General features: G+C 53.9%; 1 protein-coding gene across 1 annotated transcript in view; it reads left to right on the plus strand.

The window, feature by feature from the left end:
- Nucleotides 1-1,580: 1,580 nt before the first annotated feature.
- Nucleotides 1,581-18,052, plus strand: part of PHF19 (PHD finger protein 19) — a 129,310-nt gene continuing 112,838 nt past the window's right edge. The window contains exons 1-5 of the mRNA XM_075324322.1: nucleotides 1,581-1,627; nucleotides 6,497-6,690; nucleotides 7,793-7,874; nucleotides 14,241-14,336; nucleotides 17,910-18,010. Coding sequence (XP_075180437.1) covers nucleotides 6,499-6,690; nucleotides 7,793-7,874; nucleotides 14,241-14,336; nucleotides 17,910-18,010 — 471 coding nt within the window. The 5' untranslated portion in view covers nucleotides 1,581-1,627; nucleotides 6,497-6,498. The remainder of the gene's footprint in view (nucleotides 1,628-6,496; nucleotides 6,691-7,792; nucleotides 7,875-14,240; nucleotides 14,337-17,909; nucleotides 18,011-18,052) is intronic.

An 18,052-nucleotide genomic window follows, 5' to 3' on the forward strand; every position in this document is an offset into this window, starting at 1 on the left:
CCAAGCCCTCCCATTTATCCAAACAGAATGTGGAGAAGGAAATGACATCACAGGTTTTTTTTTCCAAAGGTCTGTGTTCAACCAACTTTATTATCACTGACAAGTCTTAAAAAACGCACCTAAAAAAACGCATGAAAAACGCATGAAAAACGCATGAAAAACGCATGCGTTTTCGATGCGTTGTTTCTCAAAAAGCATTGTTTACAATTCTCCCCTCTGCCAGAGGGTGCGTTTTTTTCCGCGCGGAAAAAAAAGCAACGTGTGCACATACCCTTATAGTCAAAGGCCCCGTCGGAGCATGTGTCCGAAACCTGTTTGGGGGGGGGGGGGTGGCGGACAGAAGCTCCGACTCTAACGGTACCCGTGAACGTAGGTAATAACGCAATTCGAAAGGGTCCTAGAGGCAATACCTTGAAATGGGAACTGAGGGATATAAAAAGGGCCTTGCTCCTGTCACCAGTGATTGTACAGGACTTCAGGTTAGGATCCACGGTTCCAGCCTGATGAGCACAGATGTGCTCCACTGCCCAGTGCTGAGCCCATAAATCCACTGGAGAACCCAGGTAGGGTCCATCCAATCAAATACCTCGCTGTGCTGTGTATACTGCATACAGTGTATACAGAACACAGCGTATACAGAGTATACAGTATATCCAGCAGAGCACAGTGTACACAGCACACAGCGTATACAGACTATCCAGCAGAGCACAGTGTATAGAGCACACACTCTGCACACAGTGTATACAGCATAAACAGCACACAGGGTATACAGAGTATACAGTATACACTCCGCACACGGTGCATACAGCACACAGTGTATACAGCACACAGCGTATATAGTATATACTCCGCAAACACTGTATACAGTATATACTCCGCACAGTGTATACAGTATATACTCCGCACAGTGTATACATTATATAGTCCGCACACAGTATATACATTATATAGTACGCACAGTGTATACAGTATATAGTACGCACAGTGTATACAGTATATAGTCCGCAGTGTATACAGTACTCTACACACAATGCATACAGCACAGTATATACTCCGTATACAGTGTATACAGTATATACTCTGCACACAATGTATACAGTATATACTCTGCACACAATGTATACAGTATATACTCTGCACACAATGTATACAGTATATACTCTGCACACAGTTTATACAGTATATACTTTGCACAATGTATACAGTATATACTCCACACACAATGTACACAGCACAGTATATACTCCCCACACAGTGTATATAGTATATACAGCACAGTACAGTATAAACATTATATACTCAGCACACAATGTATGCAGTATATACTCCGCACACATTATATACAGTATATACTCCTCACACAGTGTATACAGTATATACTCCTCACACAGTGTATGCAGTATTATATACTCCTCATACAGTGTATACAGTATATACTCCTCACACCCTGTACCGGCTACCCTCCGGTCTCCTCTCCGGTCTCGGCGGGGCGGGCTCCGGGTTGGGGCTCGGGGTCTGTGCGGCCAATGATGGCGGCGGGGAGTCTCCTCATTACATAACACAAACGTCAAGAATCCGCGGGAAAACTGACGGCGGCTGAACATGGAGCACAGCGGAGGAGCCTGAGGTGAGAGGACCCGACATGTCAGGACCCCCGCACCGACCATATACTGAGGTAACTCCCCCCTCCCCACATGTCAGGACCCCCGCACCGACCATATACTGAGGTAACTCCCCCCTCCCCACATGTCAGGACCCTCACCCCGACCATATACAGAGGTAACTCCCCACATGTCAGGACCCCCGCACCGACCATATACTGAGGTAACCCCCCCCTCCCCACATGTCAGGACCCCCACATCGACCATATACAGAGGTAACTCCCCACATGTCAGGACCCCCACACCGACCATATACTGAGGTGACTCCCCCCTCCTCACATGTCAGGAGTCCTGACATGTGAGGAGGGGGGAGTCACCTCAGTATATGGTCGGTGTAGGGGTCCTGACATGTGGGGAGGGGGGAGTCACCTCAGTATATGGTCGGTGTGGGGGTCCTGACTCAGGACCCCCACACCGACCATATACTGAGGTGACTCCCCCCTCTCCACATGTCAGGACCCCCACACTGACCATATACTGAGGTGTCTTCCCGCTCCCCACATGTCAGGACCCCCACACCGACCATATACTGAGGTGACTCCCTCCTCTCCACATGTCAGGACCCCCACACCGACCATGTACTGAGGTGACTCCCCCCTCCCCACATGTCAGGACCCCCACACCGACCGTATACTGAGGTGACTCCCCCCTCCCTACATGTCAGGACCCCTACACCGACCATATACTGAGGTGACTCCCCACATGTCAGGACCCCCACACCGACCATATACTGAGGTGACTCCCCCCTCCCCACATGTCAGGACCCCCACACCGACCATATACTGAGGTAACTCCCCCCTCCCCACATGTCAGGACCCCCACACCAACCATATACTGAGGTAACTCCCCCCTCCCCACATGTCAGGACCCCCACACCAACCATATACTGAGGTAACTCCCCCCTCCCCACATGTCAGGACCCCCACATCGACCATATACAGAGGTAACTCCCCACATGTCAGGACCCCCACACCGACCATATACTGAGGTAACTCCCCACATGTCAGGACCCCCACACCGACCATATACTCAGGTGACTCCCCACTCCCCACATGTCAGGACCCCCACACCGACCATATACTGAGGTGACTCCCCCCTCTCCACATGTCAGGACCCCCACACTGACCATATACTGAGGTGTCTTCCCGCTCCCCACATGTCAGGACCCCCACACCGACCATATACTGAGGTGACTCCCCCCTCTCCACATGTCAGGACCCCCACACCGACCATATACTGAGGCGACTCCCCCCTCCCCACATGTCAGGACCCCCGCACCGACCATATACTGAGGTGACTCCCCCCTCCCCACATGTCAGGACCCCCACACCGACCATATACTGAGGTGACTCCCCCCTCCCCACATCTCAGGACCCCCACACGGACCATATACTGAGGTACCTCCCCACATGTCAGGACACCCACACAGACTAGGTACAGAGTGCAGCCGGGCATGTGACGGGAGCAGCTGACCCCTCCATCCCACCAGTGCAGCCGGGTATGTGACTGGAGCAGTTGACCCCTCCATTGCTCCAGGGCAGCCGGGCATGTGTCGGGAGCGGCCGACCCCTCCATCCCTCCAGGGCAGCCGGGCATGTGACGGGAGCAGTTGACCCCTCCATTGCTCCAGGGCAGCCGGGCATGTGTCGGAAGCGGCCGACCCCTCCATCCCTCCAGGGCAGCCGGGCATGTGACGGGAGCAGCTGACCCCTCCATCCCACCAGTGCAGCCGGGTATGTGACTGGAGCAGTTGACCCCTCCATCCCTCCAGGGCAGCCAGGCATGAGACGGGAGCAGCCGACCCCTCCATCCCTCCAGTGCAGCCGGGTATGTGACTGGAGAAGTTGACCCCTCCATCCCTCCAGGGCAGCCGGGCATGTGTCGGGAGCGGCTGACCCCTCCATCCCTCTAGGGCAGCCTGGCATGAGACGGGAGCGGCCGACCCCTCCATCCCTCCAGGGCAGCCGGGCATGAGACGGGAGCGGCCGACCCCTCCATCCCTCCAGGGCAGCCGGGCATGAGACGGGAGCGGCCGACCCCTCCATCCCTCCAGGGCAGCCGGGCATGAGACGGGAGCGGCCGACCCCTCCATCCCTCCAGGGCAGCCGGGCATGAGACGGGAGCGGCCGACCCCTCCATCCCTCCAGGGCAGCCGGGCATGAGACGGGAGCGGCCGACCCCTCCATCCCTCCAGGGCAGCCGGGCATGAGACGGGAGCGGCCGACCCCTCCATCCCTCCAGGGCAGCCGGGCATGAGAAGGGAGCGGCCGACCCCTCCATCCCTCCAGGGCAGCCGGGCATGAGAAGGGAGCGGCCGACCCCTCCATCCCTCCAGGGCAGCCGGGCATGAGACGGGAGCGGCCGACCCCTCCATCCCTCCAGGGCAGCCGGGCATGAGACGGGAGCGGCCGACCCCTCCATCCCTCCAGGGCAGCCGGGCATGAGACGGGAGCGGCCGACCCCTCCATCCCTCCAGGGCAGCCGGGCATGAGACGGGAGCGGCCGACCCCTCCATCCCTCCAGGGCAGCCGGGCATGAGACGGGAGCGGCCGACCCCTCCATCCCTCCAGGGCAGCCGGGCATGAGACGGGAGCGGCCGACCCCTCCATCCCTCCAGGGCAGCCGGGCATGTGATGAGAGCGGCCGGCCCCTCCATCCCTCCAGGGCATCCGAGCATGTGACGGGAGTGTCCGGCTCAGGGTCTCCTCGCCTTCCTCACCCTCAGGGCTTGCACTCTATGTGGTCAGGCCCGTGTCCCGGCCCTTGTGGGTGCCTGAGTCGCCTCATAATGAGAAGTACTCTGCATATCATCCACTTCCAGGTGGTAGAGGAGGTAACACTCTGTGTGCACTTGTCTTTGTGGTGGAGCCTTGTCTCAGCTTCCAGGTCCTTCTAGGTCCTCCTGGCAGGTGGTGATGATGAGGTTAGTTCTGGAGTGCGGCTGCTCTGTGTAGCTGCAGCACTGGGACCCGAGCCGCTGATTGCACGTTGTCAGCGATGAGAGTCTGCGGCCGGAGATCTGACTCCTCCTCAGCGATCGGGGTCTGCGGCCGGAGATCTGACTCCTCCTCAGCGATCGGGGTCTGCGGCCGGAGATCTGACTCCTCCTCAGCGATCTGGGTCTGCGGCCGGAGATCTGACTCCTCCTCAGCGATCGGGGTCTGCGGCCGGAGATATGACTCCTCCTCAGCGATGGGCGTCTGCGGCCGGAGATCTGACTCCTCCTCAGCGATCGGGGTCTGCGGCCGGAGATCTGACTCCTCCTCAGCGATCGGGGTCTGCGGCCGGAGATCTGATGACTCCTCAGCGATCGGGGTCTGCGGCCGGAGATCTGACGCCTCCTCAGCGACTGGAGTCTGCGGCCGGAGATCTGACGCCTCCTCAGCGATGGGCGTCTGCGGCCGGATATCTCATGTTGGGGTCACAGATGGCGGGCAGCAGCAGTACGCTCTGCTGCCACCGTAGCTTCACGTTGGGGTCGTACACTGTTGGGGCTTTGCATGTCATCCGATCATTGCCCTGGCCGGTCCTCCTCCATTGGTCCCCCAGCTTGTCTTGTTCTCGGTTCCTCCTGACACTTCACTTTGCAGGCATAGTCTGGCTCTCATCTGTTGAGGCTTTGCATGTCAACCGATCATTGCCCTGGCCGGTTCTCCTCCATCGGGCCCCCAGCTTGTACTCTTCTCAGGTCCTCTTGACGCCTCACTTTGTGGGCAGAGTCTTCTGGCTCTCCTTTTCGAGGCTTTGCATGTCATCCGATCATTGCCCTGCCCGGTCCTCCTTCATCGGGCACCCAGCTTGTACTCTTCTCGGGTCCTCCTGATGCCTCACTTTGTGGGCAGAGTCTTCTGGCTCTCCTTTTCGTGGCTTTGCATGTCCGATCATTGCCCTGGCTGGTCCTCCTTCATCGGGCCCCCAGCTTGTACTCTTCTCGGGTCCTCCTGATGCCTCACTTTGTGGGCAGAGTCTTCTGGTTCTCATCTTTCGGGGCTTTGCATGTCATCCGATCATTTCAGGGATATAGGTTGAGCTCGGAGTTCCCCTTCTGACACATCTGACAAGTTATGAAAGCAGCCGGTGCGGAGACCAAGAGACGTCTCACAGTATGTGCTGCAGCGCTGTGCGCAGCGTCTCACCAAGGTGGAGAGGAACGTGCGTTCTTGAGGTTTTACATTATTAGAAAACAGGAAATACAAATTACAGCGGAGATTTCCGCTCTAGAATAAACTCCCGTGTAACCTGACATTGTGACTCCAGGAGCCCGGCTGCAGGAGAGGACCTCCATCACTGCAAAGCACCGCGGTGAGTACTGAGCCTTGTGTCCACTAGGGGGCAGTATTGGGGTGTGCAGGTAGATTGTAAGCTCTGTGGGCATGGCCATAAACTGTGTCTGGTCCTTCTCTAGACCTGAAGGACCATTTCTTTGCTGTGCATCATATCTCTCACACCGTCTCTGGGTGACACAGGAAGGGGAAGCTGCTACTGACTCATAATCAGAAATATTCTACCAGATGCTGTGAATCGCCACCAACTATCGATCTGATTAACTGTTCTGTGCCTGGTGCAGTCTACAGCCTGCATACAATGGACCTAAGTACCCTCAGTCTCCAGAGGTGCAGGCAGCAGTAGTGAACAGCTCTACCCCTACATACTGAGTGGCTCAGGTAGGAAGGAGAGGGTAGTCGGTGCAATGACCAGTCCACCCAAGTGGCCATCGTAGGAGACCTTTACGACTTAATGCTTTATTCCCAGTTACATTGTACACGACTGTTCTCTGAGTCTCTAGCATTTATTGAGCAGTAGATGAGAACATTGTTATATGCTCTGTCTGGCAGACATGGAAGAGAGGAGCCTGGAGACAACACTTCAAGATGTCTACACGTCCTGCGGGCACCTGCACCGATCATCCATGGAAACGTCTACAAGGAATGGACATAGCTGCTCGGAGCTGATGGTCAGCCAGACTGAAGGGCAATACGTGCTGTGCCGGTGGACAGACGGGCTCTACTACCTCGGGAAGATCAAGAGGGTGAGTGTGGGATAGGTAGGTGGTCCACGATGGATCCGGATGTTGGGAGTCTGTGTGACTGAGAAAGATCCATAAGACCCACGCTCCTGCAGACAGGATGATGGGAGTGATACTATGTGTATGACTGAGAAAGAGGATCATCAGCTCCTGCAGACAGGATGATGAGAGTGATACTATATGTATGACTGAGAAAGAGGATCATCAGCTCCTGCAGACAGGATGATGGGAGTGATACTATGTGTATGACTGAGAAAGAGGATCATCAGCTCCTGCAGACAGGATGATGGGAGTGATACTATATGTATGACTGAGAAAGAGGATCATCAGCTCCTGCAGACAGGATGATGAGAGTGATACTATGTATGACTGAGAAAGAGGATCATCAGCTCCTGCAGACAGGATGATGAGAGTGATACTATATGTATGACTGAGAAAGTGGATCATCAGCTCCTGCAGACAGGATGATGAGAGTGATACTATGTATGACTGAGAAAGTGGATCATCAGCTCCTGCAGACAGGATGATGAGAGTGATACTATGTATGACTGAGAAAGTGGATCATCAGCTCCTGCAGACAGGATGATGGGAGTGATACTATGTATGACTGAGAATGTGGATCATCAGCTCCTGCAGACAGGATGATGGGAGTGATGGGTTCTGTGTACCGTGGTGGATGATACATGAGTAGTTCTGTGCTCTCTGAGGTCAGCTCTGAGGCCACCAGCAGTGGATGGATCCCTCTCACACGCCTGGTATTGGGTCAGCACCGTCCTTCCTATTTACACAGTTTTTCTATCCCTTTACAACCACCAGGGTTATGACTATAGTTTTCGGTGGTCATCCGATGTCACGGCTTTGAGGCCTCATCACTCTGTTAGTGCTCTATGGGTGTGTCAATACACTGTATCACCACGCCCCCAGTGCACCTCCAGCCAAATTTGCATGAGGCTTCAGACTTCGATTTCTCGGCTCTGGTACGTGGGGTCACTACTAGATACAGTCCTCATTGTTATATCTCTAGAGTCGCCACATTATGCACAGAAATAAGCGGCTGAGTCACGTAGCTATAAAACGTGGTCACGTCTCGTCTTCTGCCTTGTAGGTGAGCAGCACAAAGCAGAGCTGCCTCGTGACGTTTGAGGACAACTCCAAGTACTGGGTCCTGTGGAAAGACATTCAGCACGGTAAGTCCCGGATCCATGCATGGTGCAACAAATGACATCACATCTATGGGGGGGGGTGACGTTATTACCGTCAGGTGTGTGGGAAGGTGTGACCTATTACAGTCAGGTGTCCGGGAAGGTGGGACCTATTACAGTCAGGTGTGTGGGAAGGTGTGACATATTACAGTCAGGTGTGGGGAAGGTGGGACCTATTACAGTCAGGTGTCGGGGAAGGGTGTGACATATTACAGTCAGGTGTCGGGGAAGGTGTGACCTATTACAGTCAGGTGTCGGGGAAAGGTGTGACATATTACAGTCAGGTGTCGGGGAAGGTGTGACATATTACAGTCAGGTGTGGGGAAGGTGTGACCTATTACAGTCAGGTGTGTGGGAAGGTGTGACCTATTACAGTCAGGTGTGTGGGAAGATGTGACCTATTACAGTCAGGTGTGTGGGAAGGTGTGACCTATTACAGTCAGGTGTCGGGGAAGGTGTGACCTATTACAGTCAGGTGTCGGGGAAGGTGTGACCTATTACAGTCAGGTGTCGGGGAAGGTGTGACCTATTACAGTCAGGTGTCGGGGAAGGGTGTGACCTATTACAGTCAGGTGTGTGGGAAGGTGTGACCTATTACAGTCAGGTGTGTGGGAAGGTGTGACCTATTACAGTCAGGTGTGTGGGAAGGTGTGACCTATTACAGTCAGGTGTTGGGGAAGGTGTGACCTATTACAGTCAGGTGTTGGGGAAGGTGTGACCTATTACAGTCAGGTGTCGGGGAAGGTGTGACCTATTACAGTCAGGTGTCGGGGAAGGTGTGACCTATTACAGTCAGGTGTGTGGGAAGGTGTGACCTATTAGTCACGTGTCGGGGAAGGTGTGACCTATTACAGTCAGGTGTCGGGGAAGGTGTGACCTATTACAGTCAGGTGTCGGGGAAGGTGTGACCTATTACAGTCAGGTGTCGGGGAAGGTGTGACCTATTACAGTCATGTGTCCGGGAAGGTGTGACCTATTACAGTCAGGTGTGTGGGAAGGTGTGACATATTACAGTCAGGTGTCGGGGAAGGTGTGACCTATTACAGTCAGGTGTCTGGGAAGGTGTGACATATTACAGTCAGGTGTCTGGGAAGGTGTGACATATTACAGTCAGGTGTCGGGGAAGGTGTGACATATTACAGTCAGGTTTCGGGGAAGGTGTGACATATTACAGTCAGGTGTCGGGGAAGGTGTGACATATTACAGTCAGGTGTCGGGGAAGGGTGTGACCTATTACAGTCAGGTGTGTGGGAAGGTGTGACATATTACAGTCAGGTGTGTGGGAAGGTGTGACATATTACAGTCAGGTGTCGGGGAAGGTGTGACATATTACAGTCAGGTGTCGGGGAAGGTGTGACCTATTACAGTCAGGTGTCGGGGAAGGTGTGACCTATTACAGTCAGGTGTCGGGGAAGGTGTGACCTATTACAGTCAGGTGTGTGGGAAGGTGTGACCTATTACAGTCAGGTGTGTGGGAAGGTGTGACATATTACAGTCAGGTGTCCGGGAAGGTGTGACCTATTACAGTCAGGTGTTGGGGAAGGTGTGACATATTACAGTCAGATGTCCGGGAAGGTGTGACATATTACAGTCAGGTGTGTGGGAAGGTGTGACATATTACAGTCAGGTGTCGGGGAAGGGTGTGACTTATTACAGTCAGGTGTGTGGGAAGGTGTGACCTATTACAGTCAGGTGTCGGGGAAGGGTGTGACTTATTACAGTCAGGTGTGTGGGAAGGTGTGATGTTACTACAGACAGTCTTGGAAGGTGTGATGTTTCCTATTCCCTACAGATTGTAATTTCATGTGTGCGGGGATTAGATTTCAGGACTGTTATAGATACCATTCATAGAAGCAGCCAGGAGCTGAAATCAAACTGCAGCTTCCAGTCATTACATGACAAAATGATGCAGCTAAACATAGATCACCAGACTGGAAACCGGTCACAGGATGCGCTGCTGAGAACTGCCCTTAAGCAGTGGTTTCCTACCTAGTAAGAGGGTGAATCTGGGGCCACGGAGGAGGGCACTGTGTGGGGGGGGCCGCGGAGGAGGGCACTGTGTGGGGGGGGGGGTGCGGAGGAGGGCACTGTGTGGGGGGGGGGGCGCGGAGGAGGGCACTGTGTGGGGGGGGCCGCGGAGGAGGGCACTGTGTGGGGGGGGCCGCGGAGGAGGGCACTGTGTGGGGGGGGCCGCGGAGGAGGGCACTGTGTGGGGTGGGCGCGGAGGAGGGCACTGTGTGGGGTGGGCACGGAGGAAGGCACTGTGTGGGGAGGGCACTGTGTGTGGGGTGGGCGCGGAGGTGGGCACTGTGTGGGGGGCCGCGGAGGTGGGCACTGTGTGGGGGGGCCGCGGAGGAGGGCACTGTGTGGGGGGGCCGCGGAGGAGGGCACTGTGTGGGGGGACCGCGGAGGTGGGCACTGTGTGGGGGGCCTTGGAGGAGTTCACTATGTAGGGGGGGCGCGGAGAAGGGCACTGTGTGGGGGGCCGCGGAGGAGGGCACTGTGTACGGGGCCGCGGAGGAGGGCACTGTGTGGGGGGCCGCGGAGGAGGACAATATGTGTGGGGCCGTGGAGGAGGGCACTCAGAGGTGTTTTCTGCATTACTTCCTCTGTCCGCTGGGTTTCCACTCATTGTTACACCTCTTCTGTGGATTTGGGTTATTCTCACAACCATATATCATGTCTGAATCTTCGGCACTTATGTTCCCTGCAGGGGGCTGATGGGGGGGGGGGCTGCGATTGTGTAACCAGAAATTAGTCACTGTTTCTTTGTCGCTCCATTGGGAGACCCAGACAATTGGGTGTATAGCTTCTGCCTCCGGAGGCCACACAAAGTATTACACTTAAAAGTGTAAACCCCTCCCCTCTGCCTATACACCCTCCCGTGCATCACGGGCTCCTCAGTTTTTATGCTTTGTGCGAAGGAGGCACACATGCACGCATAGCTCCACAATTTAGTCAGCAGCAGCTGCTGACTTTATCGGATGGAAGAAAAGAGGGCCCATAACAGGGCCCCCGGCATGCTCCCTTCTCACCCCACTCTGGTCGGCGGTGTTGTTAAGGTTGAGGTACCCATTGCGGGTACACAGGCAGGAGCCACATGTCGTTTTCCTTCCCCATCCCTTAGGGGCTCTGGGTGAAGTGGGATCCTAACCGGTCACCAGGCACTGGGACCGTGCTCCCTCCGCAGCCCCTGAGGGAATCTGCTGGACAGGAGACCGGGTATCGTCAGGGACAGGGCCCTGCTCCTCTGAGGTACTCTGTGTCCCCTTGGGGACGGCGCATAGAGCGCCTGTGTAAGGGACGCTACAGCAGCTGCTGGGTGTGTTTGTGCGCCGGGACTACCGCGCTGACCGCGCTTGTTTCCCGGCCGCATTTATAACTATACTCCCCGGCTTTTGCGGCCTAAACCGCATTCTCCCGCCCCCGAGCCTGCCAGTCAGGGGCAAGGGCGGGACGCTGCACTGCACGTCAGAGCTGAGGGCTGGAGCATACTTTGTATCCTCCTCCCCCCTCACTGAGCACCGTGGGCACCAGATTCCCGCACTTTCTAAGGCACGCCCACGGCTCCCTCCTCCTCTCAGAACGCCGGCAGCCATTGCTATCAGCACTTCTGCCGGTGGAGAACCTCAGGGACGAGCTCCACAAGCTCTGGGAGGCTCAGGCAGGGAATCTGGTAGTCACACAACCGCTGAGAGAGGTCAGTAAGCCGCACCTGTTACTGGGTGCTTGCCCCCCTGGGTGCCGAAGTGTATATTATATGTTTATATTGCATACAGTTACTCTGTACGGCCGCACTATTACTTTGGCTATATACCCTCACTGATTGCTATAGGACACAACAGCATGTCGTCCGCAAGGACTCTATAGAGGATGAAGCGGACGTGGCAGATCAGGGCTCTGATCCTGACACTGCTCTCAACCTTGATACACCTGAGGGGGACGCCATAGTAAACTACCTTATAGCGTCCATCAATCAGGTGTTAGAACTTTCTCCTCCTGCTCCTCCGATTGAGGAGTCAGTTTCTCAGCAGGAGAAATTCCGTTTTAGGTTTCCCAAGCGCACACGAAGTGCGTTCCTTGATCACTCCGACTTCAGAGATACAGTCGAGAAACACCGAGCTTGTCCGGATAAGCGCTTTACTAAGCGCCTTAATGACACACGTTACCCCTTCCCCCCCCCTGACGTAGTCAAGCGTTGGGCTCAGTGTCCCAAGGTGGATCCTCCAGTCTCTAGACTGGCGGCTAGATCCATAGTTGCAGTGGAAGATGGGGCATGACTCAAGAATGCCACTGACAGGCAGATAGAGCTCTGGTTGAAATCCATTTTTCCATCTGAATTCTGCGGCCCTCAACCTGACTGTGTGGCCATTGAGTCCTGGATCCTAGCGTCTTCAGGGTTATCTCAAGAGGTCATTGCCACTATGAGACAGGCTAGGAAACCAACGTCCGCCAAGATTTACCACAGGACGTGGAGGATCTTCTTATCCTGGTGCTCTGATCAGGGTTTTTCTCCTTGGCCATTTGCCTTGCCCACCTTTCTGTCCTTCCTTCAATCCGGACTGGAAAAGGGTTTATCTCTCGGCTCCCTTAAGGGACAAGTATCGGCGCTTTCAGTGTTTTTTCAAAAGCGTCTAGCCAGACTTCCACAGGTACGCACGTTCCTGCAGGGGGTTTGCCACATAGTCCCTCCTTACAAGCGTCCGCTAGAACCTTGGGATCTGAACAGGGTGCTAACGGCTCTTCAGAAACCACCTTTCGAGCCAATGAGGGATATTTCTCTTTCACGCCTTTCGCAGAAAGTGGTCTTCCTAGTGGCAGTCACATCACTTCGGAGAGTGTCTGAGCTAGCAGCGCTGTCATGCAAAGCCCCTTTCCTGGTTTTTCACCAGGACAAGGTGCTTCTGCGTCCGGTTCCGGACTTTCTACCTAAGGTGGTATCCCCCTTTTCATCTCAATCAGGATATCTCCTTACCTTCTTTTTGTCCTCATCCAGTTCACCAATGTGAAAAGGATTTGCACTTGTTAGATCTTGTGAGAGCACTCAGACTCTACATTTCTCGTACGGCGCCCCTGCGCCGCTCGGATGCGCTCTTTGTCCTTGTCGCTGGCCAGCGTAAAGGGTCGCAGGCTTCCAAGTCAACCTTGGCTCGGTGGATTAAGGAACCAATTCTTGAAGCATACCGTTCTTCTGGGCTTGCAGTTCCTTCAGGGCTGAAAGCCCATGCTACCAGAGCCGTGGGTGCGTCCTGGGCATTGCGGCACCAGGCTACGGCTCAGCAGGTGTGTCAGGCGGCTACTTGGTCGAGTCTGCACACTTTCACGAAACACTATCAGGTGCATGCCTATGCTTCGGCAGATGCCAGCCTAGGTAGGCGAGTCCTTCAGGCGGCGGTTGCCCACCTGTAAGAGGGGGCCGTTTTCGGCTCTTTTACCGAGGTATTCTTTTACCCACCCAGGGACTGCTTTTGGACGTCCCAATTGTCTGGGTCTCCCAATGGAGCGACAAAGAAGGGAATTTTGTTTACTTACCGTAAATTCCTTTTCTTCTAGCTCCAATTGGGAGACCCAGCACCCGCCCCTGTTCCCTTCGGGCTGTTTGTTCTTTTGGGTACACATGTTGTTCATGTTGAATTGTTCTTGGTCATGGTTTCAGTTCTCCGAACATCCTTCGGATTGAATTTACCTTAGACCAATTTATAAGTTTCCTCCTTCCTGCTCTTGCACCAAAACTGAGGAGCCCGTGATGCACGGGGGGGGTGTATAGGCAGAGGGGAGGGGTTTACACTTTTAAGTGTAATACTTTGTGTGGCCTCCGGAGGCAGTAGCTATACACCCCAATTGTCTGGGTCTCCCAATAGGAGCTAGAAGAAAAGGAATTTACGGTAAGTAAACAAAATTCCCTTCTTTTGTGGCTGAAGGAACGGTCCACAGTGAGAATGACCCATCATGGAAAGCTCGAATAGAAGGACGGGCAAGGGTCCGTCGTGTAAACAGATCTGGTAGCAGCCGTGTCATATCGTACACCTACTGACTCTGTGGCCTTCAGTTTCCTGGGGACCACATCCCTTTATATGTGGCGGTATTGCCATTATATGCAGAAAACCAGCCTTCTAATGAACCAGTCCCTGGTGGTCCTCACATATGAGGTGCTCGACTGCTGCCAGGTCTGTGGAGCTGACACTAGAAGTTGTAATGAGGCAGGAATGACTACAGCACTGATATAACCCTCACTCCGGAGAGTGTAATACCGTGTCGTGACGGCTGCTGCGGAGCACGGACTGACGTCACAGTATACCCCACTACTTGTAGGAAATATCACCGCCATAATCTATTATTTCCCTATCACAGCTGGTGTGCCGGGAGAGGAGCCGAAGTGCAATAGCTGCATGGGAAAGACGAAATCTGCGCACAACGACATCCTCATATGTGGAAAGTGCGGACTGGGTGAGCGCGATTCTGAACACAGGAAAAATAGCGCAATCGGGGAAAACTACGATGTCCTTGGGGTACAGCATACTGACACTGGGGTACGGGATAATGACACACTGGGGTACGGGATAATGACACTGACACTCTGGGTACGGGATATTGACACACTGGGGTACGGGATAATGACACTGACACTCGGGGTACGGGATAATGACACTGACACTCTGGGTACGGGATAATGACACTGACACTCGGGGTACAGGATAATGACACTAAGGGTTCAGGATGACGCTGTGGGGGTACAGGATAATAACACTGGGGGTGCAGGATAATGACGCTGAGACTGGGGGTACAGGATGATGACGCTGGGGGTACAGGATGATGACGCTGGGGGTACAGGATGATGGCGCTGGGGGTACAGGATGATGGCGCTGGGGGTACAGGATGATGGCGCTGGGGGTACAGGATGATGGCGCTGGGGGTACAGGATGATGGCGCTGGGGGTACAGGATAATGGCGCTGGGGGTACAGGATAATGATGCTGACACTCTGGGTACGGAATGACGACTTCCTGACAGTCACAGCCGCACACGGAGGATATAGCACTTCTGAGCGGTGGAGCAGCTTTTGATAATATACCTGTTGTCCTGGTGAATCCTCTCATCTTCTCTTTGTATAATGTCCTGTGTGAGAATTCTGCGGCTCTTATTGCATAGTTATTTCTTTGTTTGGGATACTATATAAACTGGTCACGTGATGTAATAAAGCAGAGACTTTCAGTATACCACAGAGCAGGGTGTGCTGTATTGAATTCCCGAGCGCTCGTAAAACAAATCTTATTAATTTGGATTTCCAGAGGCCTAGAAAGAGTGTAATGCGGAGACCATGAGATTGCTGGGAATATCCATAGTTGTGACACATTTTACTGGGAAATTTGTACATTTTAATTTGGAGAATGGGATTTTTAAGTGTTTTCTTCATAAATCTGTCACATAAGCAGAACAAATGTCACTGCATCTCCCCTATGCGGTGATATACCCGTGTGTCCCCTGTGCGGTGATATAACAGTGTGTCCCCTGTGCGGTGATATACCCGTGTGTCCCCTGTGCGGTGATATACCCGTGTGTGCCCTGTGCGGTGATATACCCGTGTGTCCCCTGTGCGGTGATATACCCGTGTGTCCCCTGTGCGGTGATATACCCGTGTGTCCCCTGTGCGGTGATATACCCGTGTGTCCCCTGTGCGGTGATATACCCGTGTGTCCCCTGTGCGGTGATATACCCGTGTGTCCCCTGTGCGGTGATATACCCGTGTGTCCCCTGTGTGGTGATATACTGTGTTTTTCTAAAAATAAGACACTGTCTTATATTATTTTGGCCCCCCAAAAAAGCACTAGGGCTTATTTTTGGAGGAGGTCTTATTCTTGGAGAAACACGGTTGTGGGTAAGTTTACCCCCCAAAAAAGCAGACCCCCCCCCCCACTTCCCAGGAGACTCATACTCACCAGACCAGGACGTCTGCGTGGTTCCAAGGTCCTCCTGTGATCTCTGGTCGGTGCTGCACGCCGTCCTACCCTGCTGCTAGCTGACACGCTGACACACACAGCAGATCACAGGCACACACATCAAATCGCACACAGCAGATCACTCACACACACACACACACAGCAGATCACACACACACACACAGCAGATCACACACACACAGCAGATCACACACACACACAGCAGATCACACACACACACAGCAGATCACACACAGCAGATTGCAGATATACACAGCAGATCACACACAGCAGATCACAGGCACACACAGCAGATCACACACACAGCAGATCACACACACACAGCAGATCACTCACACACACACACACACACACACACACGATCACACACACAGCGGATCGCATATATACACAGCAGATCACACACAGCGGATCACAGATACACACAGCCGATCACAGATACACACAGCCGATCACAGATACACACAGCCGATCGCAGGCACACACACAGCAGGTCACAGATATACACAGCAGATCACACACAGCAGATCGCAGGCACACACAGCAGATCACACACACAGCAGATCGCAGGCACACACACAGCAGATCACACACACAGCAGATCACACACACAGCAGATCACACACACAGCAGATCACACACACAGCAGATCACACACACAGCAGATCACACACACACAGCAGATCACACACACACAGCAGATCACTCACACACACAGCAGATCACTCACACACACAGCAGATCACTCACACACACAGCAGATCACTCACACACACAGCAGATCACTCACACACACAGCAGATCACTCACACACACAGCAGATCACTCGCACACACAGCAGATCACTCACACACACAGCAGATCACTCACACACAGCAGATCACTCACACACAGCAGATCACTCACACACACAGCAGATCACTCACACACACAGCAGATCACTCACACACACAGCAGATCACTCACACACAGCAGATCACTCACACACACAGCAGATCACTCACACACGATCACACACACAGCAGATCACACACACAGCAGATCACACACACAGCAGATCACACACACACACACACACACACACACACAGCAGATCACACACACACACACACACACAGCAGATCACACACACACACAGCAGATCACACACACACACACACAGCAGATCACACACACACACACAGCAGATCACACACACACACACACACAGCAGATCACACACACACACACACAGCAGATCACACACACACACACACACACAGCAGATCACACACACACACACACACACACAGCAGATCACACACACACACACACACACACACACACAGCAGATCACACACACACACACACACACACAGCAGATCACACACACACACACACACACACAGCAGATCACACACACACACACACACACACACAGCAGATCACACACACACAGCAGATCACACACACACACACAGCAGATCACACACACACACACAGCAGATCACACACACAGCAGATCACACACACAGCAGATCACACACACAGCCGATCGCAGGCACACAAAGCCGATCGCAGGCACACACAGCCGATCGCAGGCACACAGTGATATACCCGTGTGTCCCCCTGTGTGGTGATATACCCGTGTGTCCCCCTGTGTGGTGATATACCCGTGTGTCCCCCTGTGTGGTGATATACCCGTGTGTCCCCTTTGTGGTGATATACCCGTGTGTCCCGTATCCTCTTCCTCTGTATTCTCTGGACCCCGGGTGTCAGGCGCGTCGCCTCTGAGCGGTGATGACCCTTTTACCGCCTGTGTATACTTTGATGGTGCTCAGGGCCTGGGCCTGCGGACTCTGGGTGAACAGGGATGGCGGTACTATGGACGGATCACACATAATTTTCTCTGCCATGGTAGCACCGCACCATTTCAGGCTGTATTCTTATCTCACAGACTTGTATTCATGGACCTGACCTCATTATTTGGGTCCCGTGGCCTGGAGACGTGACCGGTGCGTACACCATGGGCGGTTACACCTGCTGGGTCATAGTCATTGCATGTTGCCTGTCATTTTTTTCAGGATATCATCAGAAGTGTCACATCCCGGCGGTGGAGAGCGGAGAGGACGGGGATCTGGAGCCGTGGTTCTGCAGACGCTGCGTCTTTGTCCTGGCTGTCAGGGTAAGAGCACTCATTGCCCGATAACTGCGCAGTGTGAACAGT

This window comes from Anomaloglossus baeobatrachus, chromosome 9 (genome assembly GCF_048569485.1).
Source record: "Anomaloglossus baeobatrachus isolate aAnoBae1 chromosome 9, aAnoBae1.hap1, whole genome shotgun sequence".
Classification (NCBI taxonomy): Eukaryota; Metazoa; Chordata; class Amphibia; order Anura; family Aromobatidae; genus Anomaloglossus; species Anomaloglossus baeobatrachus.